The sequence below is a fragment of the Capra hircus genome, chromosome 9 (genome assembly GCF_001704415.2).
Source record: "Capra hircus breed San Clemente chromosome 9, ASM170441v1, whole genome shotgun sequence".
NCBI lineage: Eukaryota > Metazoa > Chordata > Mammalia > Artiodactyla > Bovidae > Capra > Capra hircus.
In genome coordinates, this window is record NC_030816.1 from 56551896 (window position 1) to 56576124 (window position 24229).

Consider the following 24229-nt stretch of genomic DNA (forward strand, 5'->3'; position numbering starts at 1 on the left):
TATAAAACCGACAAAGCTATTCTGGATACTTTTATTATTGAAGATGTTTTCTGATCAGAGCATATAACTTTTAGTGCCTCCTAAGGTCTCCTGCCTCTTTGAACCACAGCTCTCTCTGTAAGTTATGGGTTAAAGAACTAAGTTCATTTCACTCTCTAGTAAAAAATAGCTTCTTAAGATTCATGTTGGAAGTCATCTGTGGAGAATTCTTGCAAAACAGTTGGTACTTACTTTTTGCTAAAATTAAATTAATTAGCCTAACAGATTAGGGTAGCTTTTATATTTCCTTTATTCCTTATTTTTTTAAAAAAACAGTGACATCTTACAAAACTGAAATACAGATTATAGTGGCCATACAATGCTGGCAATGGTATCTTGAAAACTGAAGGTCTTAATTTTTCTGCTAAGTTATCACTAATCTTTTATCTGTTCAAAGGGAATGAATGACACCGTTTCCCCAGCCCATCCCCACACAACAAACACACACAAATGAAAAAGCATTTGAAAGGGAAATAAGATGGTCAGTTTCCATTTACTCAGAACTTTTCCCCCCTGAGATCTTACCTATGATTTTCAGTAGTCTTACTAATAATAATTATCTATAATATATTATAGATATATTGTATGTCATATATGGATATATGATATATCTATATATCTATCTATATCTGTCTATATATCATATATATCATATAGATAGGTGATATATTATAACATTTACCATATTTCACTGTTTTCAGCACTTTTATAAATTGACTCATTCAGTGCATATGAGCACTTAGAGGCAGGTATTATTGTCAGCCTCATTTTACGGATAAAGAAACTGGAATGAAGCCACATGGCTGAGAAGTGGCCAAGCAGGGACGTGCGCTCATGCACTAACTGACCCTCCGCATTAGGCTCTGCTGTCCCTCGTGGACTGCTGCTCACCAAATCAAAAGAAATCCATTCATTTTCTTTCTTGCTGAACTATGAATGAACAGCATTTGATGTTGTCAACTATCCTCCTTTGCACTTGTGACAGTTATTTATTGAGCCCTGCTTCATGTCAAGCACTGTTCTAGGGACTGAGGATGGTGGTGGTAGTTTAGTCGCTAAGTCATGTCTGACTCTTGCAACCCCATGGACTGTGTAGCCTGCCAGGCTCCTCTATCCATGGGATTCTCCAGGCAAGTATACTGGAGTGGGTTGCTATTTCATTCTCCAGGGGATCTTCCCAACCCAGGAACTGAACCCGGGTCTCCTGCATTGCAGGCAGATTCTTTACCGACTAAGCTATTAGGGAAGCCCATAAGCTATAAGGGACTGAGGATATTTCAGAGAATAAAAATCAGACAAAAATCCTTGTGTGGAGCTCCTATTCTAATGGAGAAAGACAGCGAAAGACAGACAGTGACATAAACATGAACTACATAATATGTTAGAAGATGGTAAGTGCTATGGAGAAACATAAGTATGTACAGGGGGAGAAAAAGAGAAAGGATTTGGGAGGACTGCTTGGGGAGGAGGGATGGCATGGTTAAGTGAAGCCCTATTGTTCAGTTGCTAAGTTGTATCTGACTCTTTACAACCCTATGGACTGCAGCCCACTAGGCCTCCCTGTCCCTCATTATCTCCTGGAGTTTGCGCAAGTTCATGTCTGTTGAATCGGTGATACTATCCAACCATCTCATCCTCTGCTGCCCTCTTCTCCTTTTGCCTTCAATCCTTCCCAGCATCAGGGTCTTTTCCAGTGAATCATCTGTTTGTATCGGGTGGCCAAAGTATTGGAACTTCAGCTACAGCATTAGTCCTTCCATTGAGCATTCAGGGTTGATTTCTCTTAAGATTGACTGGTTTGATCTCCTTGCTATCCAAGGGGGTCTCAAGAATCTTCTCTTGCACCACAATTCAAAAGCATCAATTCTTAGGTATCTTTTTATATAAAAAGGTAATAAGTGAAGCCCTATTAAGAAAGTAATATTTGAGCAGAGAACTAAAGGAGATGAGGCTGGACGATGAAGATATCTGGGGGAGGAGCGTTTCAGGAGGTGGGGACAGGCAGCACAGGGACTGTGAGGTGGGTTCTGCCTGGCTTGTTCACAGAAGAGCGAGGAGGCTGGGGAGGCTGCTGAGGGATGAAGGCGAGAGTGGTGGACACGAGGCCCATGAGGTCCAGAGACAGCAGATCAGGACCCTGCAGGCTGTTTGGGGCGGTTTGGCTCCTCTGAGAAAAATGGAGACCTTTTGGAGGATTTTGAGCAGAGGATGACATGATCTGGGTGTATGTTTTCATAGGATCAGTTTGACTTCCAAAGAGAAAACAGTTAGGAAGCTCTTGGGGTAATTGAGGTGAAAGAAACAGAAGTGCTTGGACAGAGGTGGCAGGGGAGTGGTAAGAACTGGGTGTGTTTTAAAGGTAGAGCCAACGCGATATGATTGGAAGTAGGGCTAAGGGAAAGAGGAGAATCAAGGATGACCCCAAGGTTTTCAGCCTGATCAAGTCGAACATGGTTGCTGTTAACTGAGGTGGGGAAGTCTGACTGAAGTGGTTAGGAAAGATCAGGAGCTCAGTTGAAACACATAGCTCAACAAAAACATGTTATATGTATATGTATATATATATATATGTATATATGTATATATATATATATTTTTTTTTTTGGCTGAGGCATGTAGGATCTTAACTCCCCAACATGTTCAACAATAAAGAATTGAGTGAATAAATTATATCTCCATCTAATGGAATACTATGAAAATATAAAAATATTTTTCACATTTATTTATTACTTATCAATTTAACATATTAACTGAAAAAAGCTGATTATCAGATAATACTCATGGTACAACTCATGCATAGGAAAAATAAAATACATAAAATTTTAGTAGTAGTTTGGTGTGTTTTAATTTGTTTTCTTTCTGCATTTAAAATTTTTTTGTGATTTTTGTGAATAAAAAGGAAAAGTACATATTCTAATTATACTTTAGTAAGATTTATGTAAGTATAATTTGAAAATAACATACATGCATAGAGAAAGACTTGAAGAATATATATATCACAGGGTTAATGTATTTTATTAATATATAAATAACAGGGTCATAAATGATTTTTCATTTTCTTTTTTTTTCTATATTCTTTATATTTTCTGAGTTTCAGAAATGACAGGTATTTCCAGGGCAATGTAAATGTATATATATACATTAAAAGGAAAAGTTTGCACATGGCCAGCTAGTAAACTTGCCCTGTAAAGTACTGTATCTTCATCTCAATGACTGTGTTTTGGGACTATGAGGCAGGCATAGGACCATGTATAGTAAGGGGAGAGGGAGACATTCTTTCCCATGTTTGGGGGAACTACCAAGTTACTAATTTTTTGGCAACAAGCCCTATTTCTGCTATGAAAGCACACAGAATCAGGAGGGGCAGGTGGAGAAAAACTTGGAAGACCTATTGACTCCAATTTGAATAGCCTTTAATTGTCTTTCAGATGAATCTTACATAAGGAGTTTAAAAATTACATCCATTTATTAAAATGGATGCAAATGTTACGTTCTACACACTATAAAATGTTAGGTTCCATGTCACTGAAAAATTCTCCCATTTCTCCATTGTCTTTGGAGATGATTTCTCTTTGCTGGATATCTCAAATTTCAACTTGATATACCTTATTATTTTTGCTCAACACTCTTCAATTAAAAAAGAAAAATACAACTCATTCCAGGCAGAGAGACTTTAAAAACAACTTTACAGCAATTTTGTGGTATCTATTTTCAGATGCCAGCAGGCAGGACTGAATATCAAAATGTACTATCAGAAAGTGATAAAGATATGAATATGAATATGAATTGGTTGCCTAAATGAAATGATTGATTGATGTGATTTTGTCTTGTCATTTCAAGGGAGTGAAAAAAATAGACCCCAAATTGTATGAAAAATTTATCGGCCATAGATTTGGAGAAGAAGTGGTACATTGTATAGATCTTTGCTCCATGCTGAAGAAAAAGCAAAGTAATGGCTACTATCATTGTGAGTCTTCAATTGTGATTGGTGAGTGGCATTTAAAAATTATCTTTGGTTTTGATTTTTTCAGCATCATTTTGTTTTGGCAATTGTTTATGTTGTATGTTTTTCTCAGTGACATATTTTCCTAAACATTATGTTTTGACAATAATACATTAAAAATTTTGTGGAACATAGTTAGTGTTTATATTTATCAGTCAAGATTTAAGTACCTATAGTTTTTATACTTCTGTGCTTTAAAATATAATCATCATGAAGTCTTGAAATGTTGATTCAAAATTCATTTCAGTGTAATTTTGTGAATATGAAGAAAGCATTTTCATCAGTGAAGGCCTATATGATCACAGCCTTCTATGCCAGGTATTTTCATCTTTGCTGCTTTTAATTGGGAATAGACTATGCCAGGCCAGAAAGTTTCACTCTGAGAAGAAAAAGCATAGGTGGCCTGCAGAGACTGAAAACTTGTCTTTCAATTTCTTCCTTAAGAAAAATATGTTTTGAGGGGAGACCAAGATTCATGCATAAATGCTCTGTCATCTTATGAGGGAGATGGCTTGTGATGAGACAGATTCATACACAGTTATGTTTCCAAGTAGAGAGCATGTACACCAAAGGAAGAATGTGAAAAACTAGAACAGGGGTATTTCTCGTTTGCAATGTGGCTGTCTTTCAAAGGAACCTGATCTGTTGTGATTGAAATTTACTATTTCAAGCTGGGCAATCTTATAAAATTGTGAACTTCAAGACAACATCGTTTGTATACTTTTTAAGTGATGTGAAAATGGAGAAGATAAAAACATGTATCTGAATATCTCAAGGATCTTCAACCAAGGTACTTTCTTGCCACCATCAAAGTCAGCTTGAAGAAAACCTATGGAAATATACATCCTGAAAGAATCATTATACAGAAAGTATTTTAAAAATGTTCAAGAAGACAATTTTATTTCTAAATTCTCATCAGAGAAGCCTTTTTACCTTCCAAAGATCTTAGCCCTCTTAAACAGAAGATATTCAGTTTGTCATTTGAATTCTGTGTTCTGAAACATGTCAAATGCGTTTTAAGGAAGACTTTTTTGTTTTCAGAACCTCTGTAAGAGAGCTGGCTTCCATCAAAGTTTTGATGCGGACCAAACATTTCTCTTTAGGTTCACTGTAAAAAGCAAATTTAAATCCTTCTTGCATAATACAGATTTTGGCTAGCTTTCCATATCTCCCCTGTAATTACATTAGACCAACCTTGAAGGAGAACTCGGTGCTTCATTGCCTCTCCCACTCCTATTTTTTTTTAAAAAGAGCAATATGTAGATTTTACTGAAGGTATTGTGGGCCTGCATTATGCAGCTCACAGCATGGATCTCCAATATTGCTGTTATACAGCTCTGTTCAGCTCACCCCAAATTACTATGCTCCACTCACTGAATTTTCTTTTACTGCTCTTTTCCAGCTTGGTTTCTAAAACTCCCCTTATCCTAGGCAATTTCTCTCTACTTTTTCTCTCAGGCTCTTTATCTCTCATCCTTTTCTAATTCAGAGTAATTTAGCTTCTTTCAAATTTCACCCATATGGATCATTAAGATTATTTAAAAAAGGTTTTTGCCTGTTACACATAATCTATATTCTCCTACCATTCTGAACATTAATGTCGACACTGAAAATGATAATTATTTTATAATCATTAACTAATTTTAATACACACTAGAGTCTTATATTTGCTGTGGATAATTACTGATTTTTTTGATCTTACCCGAGTTTTACAGCAGAAAATATTGGGCAGGATTCAGAACTCTTTCTTTGTGGGTTTCATTTCTTGTTCAGATTCTTTTTTGTATTATCTTAAAAAAATTTTTTTTATTGGAGTATAGTTGATTTACAGTGTTGTGTTAGTTTCAGGTGTACAGTGAAGTGAATCAGTTATGCATATATATCTATATATCTCCGGCTTCCCTGGTGGCTCAGAGGTTAAAGCGTCTGCCTGCAATGCAGGAGACCTGGGTTCGATCCCTGGGTTGGGAAGATCCCCTGGAGAAGGAAATGGCAACCCACTCCAGTATTCTTGCCTGGAGAATATATATATCCACTCTTTCAGATTCTTTGCCCATTTCAGCCACTGCAGAGTATTGAGTAGAGTCCTCTGTGCTATATACAATGGCTTCTTATTAGTTACGTATTTTATATATAGTAGTGTGTATATGTCAGTCCCAATCTCCCAGTTTATCCCTCGCCCTCCCTTACCCTCTGGTAACCATTTGTAACTCTATTTCTGTTTTGTAGATAAGTTCATTTGTACAATTGTACCCTTTTTTTAAGATTCCACATACTTGTCTTTCTCTGTCTAACTTGCTTCATTCAGTTCGACAGTTTCTGGGTCCACCCATGTTCCTGCAAGTGGCATTATTTCCTTCTCTTTTTTGTGGCTTAGTGATAATCCATTGTGTCTATGTTCTACATCTTTATCCATTCCTCTGTTGATGGACATTTGGGTTGCTTCTGTGTCCTGGCTGTTGTAAATAGTGCTGTTGTGAACACTGGAGAGCATGTATCTTTTTGAAGCATGGTTTTCTCCTGATACATGTCCTGGCACGGGATTGCAGGATCTTATGGTAGCTCTATTTTCAGTTTTTTAACGAGTCTCCATACCGTTCTTCATAGTGGGTGTACCAGTTTACATTCCCACCATCAGTGTAGGAGGGTTCTCTTTTTTTCACAGCCTCTCCAGCATTTATTGTTTGTATAATAGATTTTTGATGATGACCATTCTTATCAGTGTGAAAGTCTCTCAGTCTTTTCTGACTCTTTGCAACCCCATGGACTGTAACCCACCAGACTCCTCTGTCCATGGAATTCTTCAGGCAAGAATGCTGGAGTGGGTTGCCATGCCCTCCTCCAGGGGATCTTCCCAACCCAGGGATCAAACCCAGGTCTCCCTTATCGCAGGTGGATTCTTTACCATCTGAGCCACCAGGGAAGCCCTCCTGACCAGTGTAAGGTGATATCTTATTTGTAGTTTTGGTCAAATAATAAGTGATGTTGAGCATTTTTCATGTGCTTTTTAGCCATATGGGTGCTTTCTTTGGAGAAAGGTGTTTTTTAGATCTTCCACCCTTTTGTTCAGATTTATTTGGCTAACGTTTGGTATGGTTGCTCTTTAATTTGATCCTAATTCAAATATAATGTCTGTTTCCTGAACCTTGAAACCAGTATTGTGTTGTATACAGAGAATGGGACAGATTTCATATGATCGTGAGATGTGTTCAGAATTCTAGAGTAGAATTTGGGTTTCAGGAACTCTGGGAACCTCCTGAAATTATTCATAAAACTGTATATATAGATACATATGTGAATTTTTGGGGATAGAGAATTTTTAGATTTGCATATTTCCTATCTTAATTTGTTAATAGTGCATTCTTGGATAATACTGAATTTCAAATCACTGATCTTCTTTTCAGCTGTTTCAGTTATATTGTTCAGGATATTTTAAAAATACCAATGACTATATGCTTCATTTCCAAGATTTGCAGTTGATTTTTATCATATTTTCCTGCTCGGCTCTTCTTATGGATGTAAGCACAGGGAACTCTACTTATCTCTTTGATGATTTCAATATAATTAATTTTGAAAATTCTTATCATATTTGAAGATCCAGTTCCTTGGGTATGAATGCTTCTATTTGTTGGGTCTTTTGTGGCACGTGATTTCCTCTGGTGCTTTTAAAGTTTTTTTTTGAGAACTCATTTAACTATATGTGTTTCCCACTCATAACCCCATGTGTGGTTTTGCAGATGTCTCAGCCCTGGTCCCACAGGGTAAATTGCTTTGTATTAGGAACTGGCAGCAGCAAGCTATTTTTGTCCATCAGGAGTTGGATTTCATTCTTCTTGTATCTCTTAATAGTTTGTGAGGATTTTTTTTTTAAGAGTAAAGATTATTAGCCTTTTGCTATACTGGCTTCAGATATTTTCCAGGTTTTATTTTGCATTCAGTTTTGGTCACAAGAAATTTTTCATATTAGATGTTTTTTAGTTTTATAAAATTATAGATACAAAAATTCTGTGATTTCTTTAATTATTGTGACTAGAGTCATCTTCACACTAAAAATTTGATACATTTTCATTTATATTTTCCTCTGCTTTTTTGGTTACTTTTACATTTGAGCTTTTCATCTATCTGGTGTGATCATTAATTAAGTACTCAGACACTCAGATTAAGAAAGAAATTCAAAAAGAAAAAAAGAAAAATTCAGTTACTAAAAGTGGGTGTGAAACAGAGCTTTAGTTTTAGGAAGGTTTTTTTAGAATTTTTTTTGCACCCCACCAACCTTACTATTGGAGAAGGCGATGGCACCCCACTCCAGTACTCTTGCCTGGAAAATCCCATGGATGGAGGAGCCTGGTAGGCTGTTCATGGGGTCGCTAAGAGTTGGACACGACTGAGTGACTTCACTTTCACTTTTCACTTTCATGCATTGGAGAAGGAAGTGGCAACCCACTCCAGTGTTCTTGCCTGGAGAATCCCAGGGACGGGGGAGCCTGGTGGGCTGCCGTCTCTGGGGTCGCACAGAGTCGGACACGACTGAAGTGACTTAGCAGCAGCAGCCGCAGCAACCTTACTGTGTGTTCCGAAGATCACCACTTAGCAACCCTTCATGTTGTCTTGGGCTTCCCTGGTGGCTCAGTTGTAAAGAATCTGCCTGCTAATGCAGGAGATGCAGGTTTGATCTCTGGGTGGGGAAGATCCCCTGGAGAAGGAAATGACATGCCACTCCAGTAGTCTTGCCTGGGAAATCCCATGGGCAGAGGAGCCTGGCAGGCTACAGTCCACGGGCTTGCAAAAAGAGTCGGACACGACTTAGTGATTAAACAACTACAACATGTTGTATTAATACTGGACTAACACAGGGTTTTTGTTTGTTTGTTTTTATAATTGTTGCCAATTTAGGGGTAATTTTACTTAAAAAAAATCTGAGTTTCTGGTGCCTTTGAACAATCAAAAAATATGGCCACACCTGTTTCACGATCTTGAATGCAGTGATTTCCTGGGTGGGTAGTAGGTACACCTTGAAAGCAGCTGCCTTTTGTCACCCCCTCACCCCCTCACTCTTGTTCTTCTTTTACAATTTGCTTAGCTCAGTCCCACTACCTCCGTGGTTCCTGACAGCATCTGAGTTTGGATCTCCTGGCAGCTGCTGCTGTTCCCTGGGCCTGCGTTACGTTTCCATGCTGAGCATTTTCCTCTCCAAGTTCTGACATTGTGCATCTTTATGTGGAGTCTTAGGGAGAAGTTTGGTAGGTTATGGAGGCAATAGTCATATATTCAGATGCAAGGGAAAAGTACTACTTTTTAATTCAACCAAATTCAAAAATTTGGTTGATAATATGCTTAATATTGAGCTGTAACTTCTTGCAAACCTAACTGCATTCATTAATCATTTAAAATACAGTTTTTTTTTTTTTTTTTTTAAGTGTAAAACCAGTCCTTCCTGGTGAATCCAGGAATGAAATATAGCTCAGATGTCCTAGGGTGGTGAAAGCTTTTCTCTGTGAGCTACTTACTAGAGTTGGGTGTATTAATTTTTCCCTGGCAGCTCTGTTCCATTTATATTTCCTTTGGGAAAGTAATTGACTAAATGACACCCTTTGGAAGATTGATGAGCAATTTAGTGCTTGCAAAGACTAGTTTACTTTCAGCTGTCAGATATTTCTCATAGGAGGCAGTGGAGAATTTGGAAAGGTCTAGAAGGTTTTTGTTTTTTTTTTTTTCAGGCCTGTGTACTTCTTTATAACTTCGGCAAGCAGAGGTACAAATATGATTTTCTGAGAACCCCAGCTGTTTAATAATAATTACTCATCATTAATTTAATAAATGTTATCGAGTGTGTACGATGTATGTACTCCTCTTGGGTCTCACGAGATACAGAGAAGTGTAAGACATAGTCCTTAAGAGTATACAGTGTCACTGGGGAGCGAAGACTACCTCTGAAAAATGGAGAGGGAGGAGGAGAAGGTGAATAGAGCTTCATCCATAACAATGATGGGTTTTGATAGGACGCAGCAGAAGAAGCATATAACTTTAGCTTATAGGAGAGCTGGGGATGGGGAGTTTCAGGGCTTGGATAAATAGGATGAGATGGATAGTAGAGAAAGGACACTGTCCAGGAAAAATAGGTACAGTTTACAGGGGAGAGAAGCAGTGCATTAGGAGGCAGGGCAGAGCAGAGGTGGTATTAGTGATAATATTAAGTGGTAGGATGATAGTAATATTAATGATAGGAGGAACTTTGAGTTTATAGTCTAGGTAGCTGAGGAAGGTTTATGTGTTTGAGGAGCTGGGAAAGGAGGTGGGCACAGTTGAATATACTAAGTCAGTGAATATGTGATAAAGGAGACTGAGTAGATAGATGTGGGATAAAAAGAGGGTGGAGTTTAATACTCAACATAAGGACACAAGATTGGATCTTAAAGCTAAGCCCTTCAAATAGTTCCGGACTACAGAAGAGGCAGTGGGGGGCTTGGCTGAAGTAGAAGCAAGAAGGCCTGTGCAGATGTGGCGCTGGACGAGAAGAGTTATGGTCAGTAGGTCAGAGTCAGTACAGCTGAGTCAGCAGGATGTATCCAGTGTCAAACCAGTCAGACTAACAAGACACCAGACTCAGATTTTATGGGCGGAAACACTAGGGAGAATTCTGGGTGAGCTGAGTCAATGAATTTATTCTATCCAGATGTCCCTGCTTTTTGAGAATCACTGTTCAAAGAGCTAGACAACTCAGGCCAATCTTGTCAGTCTTTAAAGGCTTGTCATGGTTCATCCAGTGATTCCCATTGGTCCTATGTAGGTGGTGGTTCAGCCAAACAAAAACGACTTTTGGGGGTTATGTCCAAGGAGACCCTCAGATTTGACTTTGGTGTCCCAATCTTAAGTGCTCATTTACCATTTGTGGCCAAGGCAGAGCTCCAAAAGCTCTGGATCTTGCCCAGTTTGGTATGTAAGCATGGGGATCTTCGCTATGGAAGGTAATGTTGTCACTGTAATTGACCCACTGATTGATGGGTCAAGAGTGGGAGGGAAAAGGAAGTCAGCAGTTTTTCTTCCCTGGGTGAGAGGCATAGCTAGGACACCAATCTTTGAGCTTTCTAGAATCCTTAAATCTGAGCCTTTGTCATTTAAGTGATAAGTAATAAATTTCTAAAATGTTTAATTTGAAAGTGTTTATATTGCTAAAATGTCATACACCCACTTAAAGGTCTACTTAGTAGGTGAGGGTATTGGCAAAATATATTTGTTTAAATATCTGTTTTTTTCTCATCAGATCATTTATTTTTATTAGTAAAAATGTATTTCATTGTGCTTATCTTCTGAGTGATTTAATAGTCTAATAATTTGTAACGTTATACTTTTGTTGAGCTTTAAACTCTTGAAAAATGATTTTTAGTTCACTTTAGTTCACAAAGATTGATCCATGGATCCTTGGCAGGCCCTGAGATACTTTTAGGGTCTGTGCGAGGGCAAAACTACTTTTATAATAATACTAAGATATTATTTGCCTTTTCTTTTGGGATTAAGATTTACACTGATGATGCAATAGCATTGGTGGGTAAAACCGTGGGTGACCAGTGTGAATCAAAGCAGTTGCAAAAAAAAAAAAAAAGCCAATTTAACCTAAGAATGTTCTTGCTGAGTAGTAATAATTATTAATTGTATTTAATCTCTATATTTAATCTCTACCTTTGAGCATGTATCTTTTTAATATTTATGTAACAAAACTGAGAGGTGCTCATAAAGCGCCTCCATATATTGAAGTGGGAGGTTGACTCAAGGAAAAGCACAGTGTGGTTGTTTAAGCTGCAAGCTAAGGTCGCCACTTCCCTTCATGGAACACCATTTTTTTCTCGAAAAAGGACCCCTTAGACATTTTTTGTTTCCACATTTGGGTATTTGGCAGCAGTTTTCTTGAAAAGAAATAAACCTGTCACAGCAAAGAAAACTGATATCATTTACCGCTAATAATAAAACTCAATCTTTCAGACAATAGTGAGAATTTAAGAAAACTGGTCTATTACTGTGAGTAGACAGATTCCTAAACTTCCCCACTTTTTTTAATGGAAAATTTTATACATAAAGAGCAGAGTAGAATAAGGAACTCAATTTTCCCAGGTTGTTTTTATCTATCAAACTTTGTTTTTACTTTTTTGAGGTATAACTTATACTCAAAATTTGTACCTGTTTAAAGTGTATAAGTTGATGAGTTTTTAACATATGTATGCACCTGTGAAACCATTATCATTATCAAGATACTGAAAATTTCCTTTCCCTCAGACATTTACTTGCTCCTCTTTGTAATCCAGACTTTCCTAGTAAGAAGATGTGATATTAATGAATTTTTTGATGTTATATAATGAAATATGTCAAAATATGGAGAATCTTTGTAACTCAGTGAATTTGTATTTTTAAAATGACTGATGCATGTTGTTACAAAGACGTGTGGATAAAAGATCCATTAATATTCAAGATAGCCCAAAAGATTTGACTGTAAAGAGTATGAAAGTTTATTGATTCATTTTAAGATTCAACATTGCAATTAAGCTTTAAGAAACTACAGCTTGTTGAGTTTCAGTGTAATATCAAAGAAGAATGTCCACAATTATCTGAAAAGGTTGTTATTCTCCTGCCTTTTTCAAATATACTTCTCTGTGAGGCTGGATTTTTCTTATACTTCAAATGAAACAACATATTGCAACAGATTGAATGCAGAAAAAGATATAAGGATAAATCTTTGATTAAGCCAGACATTAAAGAAAGTCACAAGAATGTAAAATAATGCCATTCATCTCTCTATAAAATTTTAATTAAAAATATAGTTATTTTCACAAAACATTTGTGATGACATTATATATATAGTGAATTTATCGTTGATAATTTGAAAAGAATGAAGTACATTTAAAAATCTTTTAATTTCTAATGTAGTAAATATACCAAATAAACAAAAGCTCTTGTTAGGGAGAGATTGTAGATAAGTATTAACAGTGTAGCAGAATCTTGAGGCCAAAACATTTAAGAACTTTTGCTTTAGTACATATATCCAAGAAAACTATGAAAATATTTATTCCTCAGACAACTCTCCAAGCTTAATTTTGATCAATATTTCCAACTGTTTCTTTGAACAGATTAATTTTGATTAACAGGCTACTGTTATCAGATAACAGGGTACTCAGTTATCTCTCTATAAAATATAAACAGGTTAGATTCCTCTCTCCTTAATTTTTTTTTCATCCCTTTAAAATTTCCATTTTAGCATCCTGTGGTTAAAAATGTGACAAGGAGAAAAATACCCAAGACTGACAATAGCATATTGATGTGAAATGATATGTTAAAATCATATTATGTGAAATTTATATTCTATAGGAATATAGGAATGCCTCTTTTGTGGTGGACAGGGCCAAAAATTTTGGTCTTGTTTTCTTTTGCACAGACTGACAGGGAAATGATTAAGAAAATTTCATCTGTACTTAGACTGTTTAAGGTGAATCTGTTTCAAGCATGTTAGAAGAAGGAAAAGTAAAAAGACCGTTTATCACATAAGGGAACTGTACGTTGTTTTTTCACTTGAAAACTTTAGCTGCTAGAAATTTTCCCTGTTCAGAATTATCATGTAATTTAATAAGAGCTGAGTGCAAAGTATTTAATTATTTACTCTACGGCACATAAATTGTGTGACCATGTAATTTACCATTGAAATAGTACCCTTGGAAGTGTACTTTGCTGAGTTAGAAGAAAACCAAGAAAACCAAGTTATCCTGGTTTAACTGAGACTTATGTCATCCTACCTAGATATCATAATGTTCTTGAAAAGCAGAACCTTTGACATGGTAGAATATTATATTTCAAATGCCAGTCTTATTCCTTTTTATAATCTAATAGTTCTCTTTTTACAGGTTTTCTTGATGAAACCTGTAAGAAAGTTTCCCTGATGAAACCTGTCTACTAAAAAGAAATTATTTGAAATTTCATTGTTAAGCCCAAATAAAAATGAAAGAGAACTAATAGTTGGAATTCCCAGCTTACTTTTTTACATCTGCTTGAATTAGAGGAAGTTGCAAGATAAGTAACTGAGCAAATTAATCTTAGTGATGGCTCACTGTATTTTAACAGGTATATCAGTTATTAATCTGATGCTAACACAAAGTGGCAGCTGTGAAGGGTGTTTTGAAAATCCAACCATCTGTTGGTCTGGTTTCAAACCTTATGATTTATATTAGATGCCTTGGGAATCTTACATATGAAAGGGGTAGTGCTATGTGGTAAATTTAACTGACACATTAAACATCACTGCTAGAATGATATAGTGATAATTTATGATATTTTATGATACATGTGTATAGCCTTTAAGTGTATTTTAGGAAACATGAAAGTAAATATTGAATTCCAGATAAAAAGGAAAATAAATGAATGAAATGATTAGAGGGCAGAGTCTGCAGTCAAAGGGAACCATTAAGATATAGGAAATTAATGTTAGGAAAGCCTTCTGATTGCCAAACATTATGGGTAACTGGCCCATCACATCACCTAATTGCCTGAGAACATTTTTTTTTTTTTACCAAGCTAGTATATTAATGTTTTAAAAGTACTTAGCACAGTGCCTGACATAAAGTTATAAAAATGTTAGTTACTAAGATTAACAGCAGTAATAGTTATATTAGAATACTTATTGTAACAGTGTTTATTCCTGACATCAGAACACCCACTCGGATTATTATAAATTTGCTTTATTTCTAATGCTTTCCTTAAATTAGCATGGTATTAACACTGGTATCTTTCAAAAATAAAAATACTATATATAAATAAAATGCATGTATATACACACATGCATACACATACATGTATTTAGCCATCAGATACCTTTGTATGCATGCTCAGTCACTCAGTCATGTCCAGCTTTTTGCCACCCCAAGAACTGCAGCCTGCCAGGCTTCTCTGTCCATGGAATTTCCCAGGCAAGAATACTGGAGGGTTGCCATTTCCTACTCTAGGGAATCTTCCTGACCCAAGAATCGAACCTGCGTCTCCTGTTTCCCGCATTGACAGGCAGATTCTTTACCACTGAGCTGCAATATTTTATATTACATATACATATTTATGTGTAATTTATGTATGTAAATACAATGGTAAAGATAGAAAATGGACTTTATTATTTTGGGGGCTATGAAAAAAACACAGTATAGTGTTATTTATGTTTTGTATAAAATACCTAAAGCAATAACTGTTGCTAACAGAAAGAACAGCATTTTGTCAGTTCGTGAGCTGTGGCTCTGTTTGATCTTATATTGACTAAGGTATTCAGGGAAATGTTTTGTTTTGGTTCTGGCTATGAGTAAAGGAAACTACATTTGATTATCACATGGTTCATACCAGGGAACCGTAGCTGCCAAATATATTTTCATTGCTAACAGCTCCCATAATATCCAGAGCTTTTACTTAAGTCAGTCTTAACCTAATACACTTTAGAGAAAGAGAGTTCACAGTTGTGCCCCAACTATGCATTTCTAGCAAGAATTTAGTTTGTAAGTATGGCATGAGTGAGTGAAAGTCACTCAGTCGTGTCTGACTCTTTGTGACCCCATGGACTGTACAGGCCATGGAATTCTCCAGGCTGGAATACTGGAGTGGATCACTGTTCCCTTCTTCAGGGGATCTTCCCACCCCAGGAATTGAACCCAGGTCTCCCGCATTGCAGGCATATTCTTTACCAGCTGAGCCACCAGGGAAGGCCTAAGTATGGCATTCGTTTGTCTGTATAGGATAGGTGTTTAACAAAATTAGCATGCCACCCTTTATCGATGACTTACTTTTCAGGACTTTTTCTTTGCTCAGAATTATTTAGACCTTTTCAATCATTTTTCTAATTAAAAAACATTTTTAAATTATTTTATTTTTGGCTGCGCTGGGTCTTCATTGCTGTGAGTGGGCTTTCTCTAGTTGCGGTAAGCCAGGGCTGCTGTCTAGTTGCTGTGCGAGGGCTTCTCATTGTGGTGGCTTCTCTTGTTGCAGACCATGGGCTCTAGAGTGCAGGGGCTTTAGTAGTTGTGGCACACGGGCTTAGTTGCCCCACAGCATGTGAAATCTTCCTGGATCAGGGATTGAACCCGTGTCCGCTGTATTGGCAGGGTACAATGTGAACCTAACCTAGTGAAGTGGACCACCAGGGAAGTCCCACTTTTCTAATTTTAAACAGACCAAACAGTAGATACCACATTTCTATTAAAAGTTAAATATAAAACTCTAGAAGCCACAGGGGTTTGCCTGTTCTAAGTCCATTTTCTTCCCATCCTGGTTCCTGGTTGGCAGAGCCCTTCCTTCCCTGTGAGACAGTGAACTTCAGAGCACATGGGCTCCACTTTAGCCCTTCAGGTGATTGGCCCTATTCTTCTTGCCAGTGATTAGGAAGTGGCATGTGACCCAGTTCTGATAAGTGAGGGCAAGTCTGCTTGGGATCCCAGCAAAAAGTTTTTTTGCTGATGCATAATTTGTTGGGAAGAGGACATCATTATTTTTAGCTGGAAATTGTTGAATATACATGTGACCCTGGACTTAGCAGCATCTTAACCATAGGGACACTAGGGGACTTCACACCTGATATGCCGAGTACGGGAGACTGGAACATGACTCTTGATGATCTTCTTCTTTTTTAAATTTATTTTTAATTTGAGGATAATTGCTTTACAATGTTGTGTTGGTTTCCGCCATACAGCAACGTGAGTCAGCCATAAGTATTCATATATCTCCTCCCTCTAGAACCTGCTTCCCAAACCCTCCTTGATGATCTTCTTAAGTCACAGAATTAACCAACCTAGAGCAACTCTACCTTAGATTATAGGGGGTACTGACATTTAAAAAAATTCTTAACCATCTGAATCAAGAGTTTCTTGTTACTTGCAGCTGAATGCATCCTAACAGATATAACACATTTTGGATGTGAATTACAGAATGTATTAGCAGAAAATAGACTCAGTGTTTTATGTATATTTAAACACAGTTCTGATAGTTACTAAAACTTTATGGTTAAATCTATCAACAGAAAGAATACTGACATAGTGTACCAGATGAATGTCAGCCTAGGCCTTGGTGGATCATGACAGGTCCTGAGACCTGCCAAAACCAATCTTGATTTAACCGTATTGCATCTAGTATAAGAAAATTTTCTTTTCATTATCTTTTATCTTATCGTTATATTTTCATCATCTTTTTCATTATCTTCATATATATTCCTTATCATTCTTCTGTATTACTTTGTGTTATTAGAGGGAAAAAAGAATTATTAATTATATCCTGAGTCATTAAAGCACCCCTTATTTGAAGTCTTCAGATGCTTTACATTGCAGGAAACGTGACTGACTGTTGTGCTGTCAGTGAATCAAGACAAACAGTGAACCACTTTCAGAGCTAAATATAGATTTGAGGATAGTCTATGTAAAGAATTAGGACCTGTGGGGAAAAAACCCAATAAGTTGAGAACTGTAAAACCAAATTTTGTGTTGTTTACACTGTTAAACTACAGATAAACTCATTACTTATTGGTTAGCTTTTTGAAATATTTTTTTTTCTTCCCCTGAAGGATGTGTCTTTCTCTCTGAAAGGTGCATGGCATTAGAGGATTAAAGGCACTTGAATGAGAAAGCAGCCATATCGGATAATACAAATACTGGCCAGCAGATTAAGTGTATTCTCTACTTCCTTTTTTAAAATAGGTTTTAACATGCAAACATTCAACTTGCCTGTGAGTAAGTAACTCCTGTCAGCTTTTGTGAATTCATTGTTACTGCCTGCAAAGAAGGACAGACTGTAAAATGCAGACCTGAAGAGTATCTGTCTAGAGTAGATGACTGTTACAGGCCTTTGTCCCCCTGGTGCTGCTTTGCCTTCATAAAACTGCCGACTAGGATTTTCACAATGTGAATTCTGGGCTTTCTCCTGCTCCCTTCATCGTGCCTACACATGCAGGCCTCCTGCCCTCCTTTGGCCCAGGCTTTCTCTCTCACCTACTCTGGCAGCACCCCCCGATTCAAGAGTTACCTTCACCCCGAGAGCTGATGTGATTATCATGTTAGCACATACTCAGTGCTTCATAAATAGTGCCTGGAATCAGATAGATTTGATAAACGGTGTAATATAAATTCAAGGTGTCTGTGTATAAACACATTATAACTTCTCAGCCTTCTCCCAGACCTACTGCTGTCTGTTCTCTGAGCAGGGAAATAGATCATCCGCCCTAATTTATTCTCACCATTAAGGAAAAGGCTTCAACTACATCCACTGTTTAAGGTTGGGCTACATACTTAGAAAAGAACCGACTGAATGATAAGCATGGAGGAGGCATTTGAAAACTGGCCCTCGGCAGGCATGCGTCAGCAGAGGTTGGGAAGGACGCTGCAATTGATAAGGAAGGACTCCTTGTGCAGCTCCGATTGTCTGCTTGCTTCCTCTTTTTTCCTAAATGCACATATGCTGTACAGGGTATGTTTTTCGCATATATGAAAAAACACTTTCTCTTTCCAATTACATACTGAAATTGTAGAGCATATGGCAGTTTGAAATACCTATAACTTTCAGTTTTTGAGAAAAACTGCTAAAGCACTGTAGAGAGAAGTTAAAAAGTCTTTGTTGAAAATATGACTAAACAGGAATAATGGTAAAAAATAATTCTTGGCTTCCACATTTTGGTGAGATCAAGGTTCTTTTACCTGGTAACTTAAAAGGGCTTCACCAGTGAGATTTACAGACCATCCTTAAGGCTTTTCAGTTATAATTTTTCAGTCTTTTTCCCTTGCAGACAGATACTCATAAGAACAGGTTTCAAGCATCGATATATAATGTTGTAGTTTCAGAACCTTGCGCTTTGGGTACAGAATGACTACACAGATGTAGCATGATTGAAAAATGGGAGCACATCTGTATGATAGATATATGCTTACTGTGGATTGATTATTGAAAACTGAAATTGGGTTTTACGGGAACATAAAGAAACAAAACAGTATTGAGTAAGTCCATTCAGCTTTTTCAAGCCCAGGTTTGCTGTTTGTTTTTTTGGTACCCTGATGTCAACATTAAAAATTGTGATATATTCCAAAACATCCCAATTTTCGTGAATTGTATTTCCATCAATTGCCAAGCCCTTTTGAACTTATGTACCTTTTCACTGAAATGGTGACGTTTCTTGGCATAACAGTTTCCATAAGCGTGCTACCTATTTTATAAGGAAGTCTTCCTGAAGTGTGTCTTCTGTGCTTAAAGGCACATCTCCTAAGGCTTGGTTCCAGAATTTGGAGGGATAAAGCATTATCCCCCCTCTGTTTACACTTCATGATTTTATGTTCTCTTTGTCTCCCTTCTTTTGAGTAAAGGAACATTTACCTTTTATTTTCTTTCTCATTTGTTTCTATAAGTTGTTAAACTCAGATTTCCTCTCTTAATGAATTGGAGGTCTCAGAAGAATTGGTCATTTCTACAGTTTTAAAGATTCAAAATATTACAGTGAGATTTTTTCTTCATCTTGAGTCAGACTTTTGTAACAAGGTTGCTCAGAAATCCACATGTAAATGTTTTCAGTTATAGATAGGACATAAAGCCAAACAAGGACACAGAGAATAGAGTCTTTGGCCATAGTTAAGAATTATATTTTTCATTGAAGACAGTAACCAGAGCTGATATTTCAAAGTACATGAAGAAGACACAGCTGCCACCCCCTCATGCTTCTGGTTGTATTCCTGCTATTGTCACCATTATAATAAAAATTCGAACAGCTATAGCTGATATGGGCAACTGTCTTCACCATGGTTGGTTTGTAGCCAGGCCTGTGAGAAAAGATAACATGAAAAGGTTATGTTTTTAAATTTATGAACATGAAATCATAGCAGATATTTTTTATCATTGACGTTAAGCTTCTTTTTTAAATCTAGTTATGGTAGATCTCTATATATTACTGAAAGGAGTCTGTTTAACCCCTTAATAAAACCCCACTAATATTTTTGGGGATCACTTGTGAATGGTCTGAGTTGCTCTTTTTTCCTGGAAGATGAATGCTTCCTGGGGTCATTCTGGTGCCCTGTGTTCTTCATTGCATCATTTCCCCAAGGCATGGCAGGCAGCAGGGCCAGGCTCCAGCTCCAATAAGGGATCTGTCTTTAGGTCCTTTGTTTTAAAATAGGATTATGTTACTCTTGCACCATTAATAAAAGGATTTGGTGACAAAACATAAGAAAACAAGGCATTTAAAACATATTGCCATAGAGCTTGGTTAAATAACTATTTTTCTGAGTATTATTCTGAAATTGTAAGAGGTTTCATAAAGTGTTTGCATTGGCCAGAAAGTTTTTCCATAAGATGTTATGTAAAATCCTGAATGAACTTTCTGGCCAACCCAATATATACGTGATGCTACACACAAATTATATTAAATAACATGGAACTCTGCAATGAGATGCTCAGGGCTTATGCATCCAGACGGATTGAGTCCAGATCCTATTCTTGTCACATACTCTTGGGGAGAGTTTGGCCAAGTTACTGTTCTGAACTTTTTTTCTGAAGTTTTTTCACCTGTGCAGTGGGGTTAGTATTAATAGTAGCTGCCTCAGAGCTGTGGTAAAGATGAAATGAGTGAGTAAATGTAGAGCACTTAACATGTGCCTGGCAGGTGTCCAGTAAGTGTTAGTGATTATTTTCATTTTTTAAAATTTATTTTTAATTGGAGGATAATTGCTTTACATTGTCGTGTTGGTTTCTGCCATACAGCAGTGCAAAGCAGCCATGTGTTAGTTGCTTAGTCATAGCTGACTCTTTGCAACCCCACGAACTGTAGCTTGCCAGACTCCTCTGTCCATAAGTATATGTATATCCCCTCCTTCTTGAACCTGCCTCCACTCCCCCCCCCCCACCCCTCTAGTTCATCACAGAGCACCAAGCTGGGCTCACTGTGCTATACAGCAGCTTCCCACTAGCGGCCTCTTTTACACATGGTAATGTCTATATTTCAGTGCTCCTCTCCTAGTTCATCTCACCCTCTCCTTCCCCACTGTGTCCACAGATCTGTCTACATCTGCGTCTCTGTTCCTGCCCTGCAAATAGGTTCATCAGTACCATTTTTCTATATTCTATATATATGCATTAATATACATATTTGTTTTTCTCTTTCTGACTTACTTTATATGACAAGCTCTAGGTTTGTCCACATCACTAGAACTGACTCAGATGTGTTCCTTTTCATGGCTGAGCAGTATTCCATTGTGTATATGTACCACAACGTCTTTATCCATTCATCTCTCAGTGGACATCTAGGTTGCTTCCACGTTCTGGCTATTGTAAATAGTGCTGCAGTGAACACTGGGGTACTTGTGTCTTTTTCAGTTAATGGTTTTCTCAGGATGTATGCCCCATAGTTGGATTGCTTGGTCATATGGTAGTTTTACTCTTAGCTTTTTAAAGGAATCTCCATACTGTTTTCCATGGTGGCTGTATCAATTTACATTCCCACCAACAGTGCAAGAGGGTTCCCTTTTCTCCACATCCTATCCAGCTTTTATTGTAGATTTTTTGATAATGGCCATTCTGACAGATATATCAGTTCAGTTCAGTTCAGTTCAGTCACTCAGTTGTGTCCGACTCTTTCCGACCCCATGAACCGCAGCACTCCAGGCCTCCCTGTCCATCACCAACTCCCGGAGTCCACCCAAACCCATGTCCGAATCGGTGATGCCATCCAATCATCTCATCCTCTGTCATCCCCTTCTCCTCCTGCCCTCAATCTTTCCCAGCATCAGGGTCTTATCAAAAGAGTCAGCTCTTCGCATCAGGTGGCCAAACTATTGGAGTTTCAGCTTCAACGTCAGTCCTTCCAATGAACACCCAGGACTGATCTCCTTTAGGATGGACTGGTTGTATCTCCTTGCAGTCCAAGGGACTCTCAAGAGTCTTCTCCAACACCACAATTCAAAAGCATCAGATATATCGTGACACCTCATGTAGTTTTGGGGAGAAGGCAGTGGCACCCCACTCCAGTACTCTTGCCTCAAAAATCCCATGGACGGAGGAGCCTGGTAGGCTACAGTCCATGGGGTTGCGAAGATTCGGACCCAATTGAGTGACTTCACTTTCAGTTTTCACTTTCATGAATTGGAGAAGGAAATGGCAACCCACTCCAGTGTTCTTGCCTGGAGAATCCCAGGGACGGGGGAGCCTGGTGGGCTTCCGTCTATGGGGTCGCACAGAGTCGGACATGACTGAAGCGACTTAGCAGCAGCAGCAGCATGTAGTTTTGATTTGCGTTTCTCTAATAATGAACAGTGTTGAGCATCTTTTCATGTGTTTGTTTGTCATCTGTATGTCTGCTTTGGAGAAATGTCTGTTTAGGTTTTCTGCCCATTTTTTGATTGGGTTGTTTGTTTCTTCGGATATTGAGCTGCATGAGCTGCTTGTATATTTTGGAGATTGACCCTCTGTCAGTTGCTCTGTTTGCCATTATTTTCTCCCATTTTGAGTGTTGTCTTTTCATCTTGTTTATGGTTTCCTTTGCTGTTAGCAATTATTTTAAATTTTGAATTACTACTTGATTCTTTTTGTGAGTAGGGAAGAGTGGGGCATGGCAGAAAGTGAAGAACTAGAGAGCCTCTTGATGAAAGTTAAAGAGGAGAGTGAAAAAAATTGGCTTAAAACTCAGCATTCAGAAAACTAAGATCATGGCATCTGGTCCCATCCCTTCATGGGAAATAGATGGGGAAACAATGGAAATAGTGACAGACTTTATTTTGGGGGGCTCGAAAATCACTGCAGATGGTGACTGCAGCCATGAAATTAAAAGACGCTTGTTCCTTGAAAGAAAACCTGTGACCTACCTAGACAGCATATTAAAAGGCAGAGACATTATTTTTCCAACAAAGGTCCATCTAGTCAAAGCTATGGTTTTTCCAGTAGTCATTTATGAATGTGAGAGCTGGACTATAAAGAAAGCTGAGTACCAAAGAATTAATGCTTTTGAACTGTGGTGTTGGAGAAGACTCTTGAGAGTCCCTTGGACAGCAAGGAGATCCAGTCCATCCTAAAGGAAATCAGTCCTGAATATTTATTGGAAGGACTGATGCTGAAGTTGAAACTCCAATACTTTGGCCACCTGATGTGAAGAACTGACTCATTTGAAAAGACCCTGATGCTGGAAAAGATTGAGGGCAGGAGGAGAAGGGGACAATAGAGGATGAGATGATTAGATGGCATCACTGACTCAATGGACATGAGTTTGAGTAAACTCCGGGAGTTGGTGATGGATAGGGAGGCCTGGTGTGCTGCAGTCCATGGGGTCGCAAAGAGTCAGACACTACAGAGTGAGTGAACTGAACTGAGGTGGGGCTTCCACCTTAAACTATTCAACTTAATTATATACTGTTGTATTCCCAAATAATTGGGTAAAATATGACTACTTTCTAGATCCTTCTGCATGATACGTATTCACATTTGGCAGGCGGACATGGAATGGCAGGGGGGGAGTTCTATTTTTTGACCAGAATTTCTCATATATATGAAATAGTTTGTTTCCTAAATGAAAAAATCCAGACACATGAATTTCTTAGTTATTTTAAATTAAAAATTTATGTATATGAAAGCTCTTATGAAATCTATAGGAGTGAAATCACATTTAATTTTATGTTGAAGGAATCATCTTTATTGAAAAAACTCACAACTATGCAGTGTGGAAACCATTCTTGGAAATCCCGAGCTCAGTCAGTTTAGTCACTCAGTCATGTCCAACTCTTGAGACCCCATGGCCTGCAACACGCCAGGTTTCCCCATCCATCACCAACTCCCGGAGCTTACTCAAACTCATGTCCATTATGTCAGTGATGCCATCCAACCATCTCATCCTCTGTCGTCCCCTTCTCCTTCCACCTTCAGTCTTTCCCAGCATCAGGGTCTTTCCCAATGTGTCAGTTCTTCGCGTCAGGTGGCCAAAGTTTTGAAGTTTCAGGTTGAGCATCAGTCCTTTCAATGAATATTCAGGACTGATTTCCTTTAGGATTGACTGATTGGAGCTAGAAGTAGCCATAAACCTACAGTGTGAAATTGTAGCCTTTTAGAACTGAGATAAACCTTAGTGACCTTGAGCACAGACTCCATCCCCTCTTTGAGGTTAAACGATATGCTAATTATTTGCGCACAGAGTCGGACGTGACTGAAGCGACTTAGCAGCAGCAGCAGCAG

General features: G+C 37.9%; 1 protein-coding gene across 2 annotated transcripts in view; it reads left to right on the top strand.

The window, feature by feature from the left end:
- AKAP7 (A-kinase anchoring protein 7) overlaps positions 1-24229 on the top strand; it is a 125528-nt gene that overhangs the window by 64711 nt on the left and 36588 nt on the right. For both annotated transcript variants that reach the window (XM_018053219.1, XM_018053218.1), the window contains exon 7: positions 3880-4027. In XM_018053219.1, coding sequence (XP_017908708.1) covers positions 3880-4027 — 148 coding nt within the window. The remainder of the gene's footprint in view (positions 1-3879; positions 4028-24229) is intronic.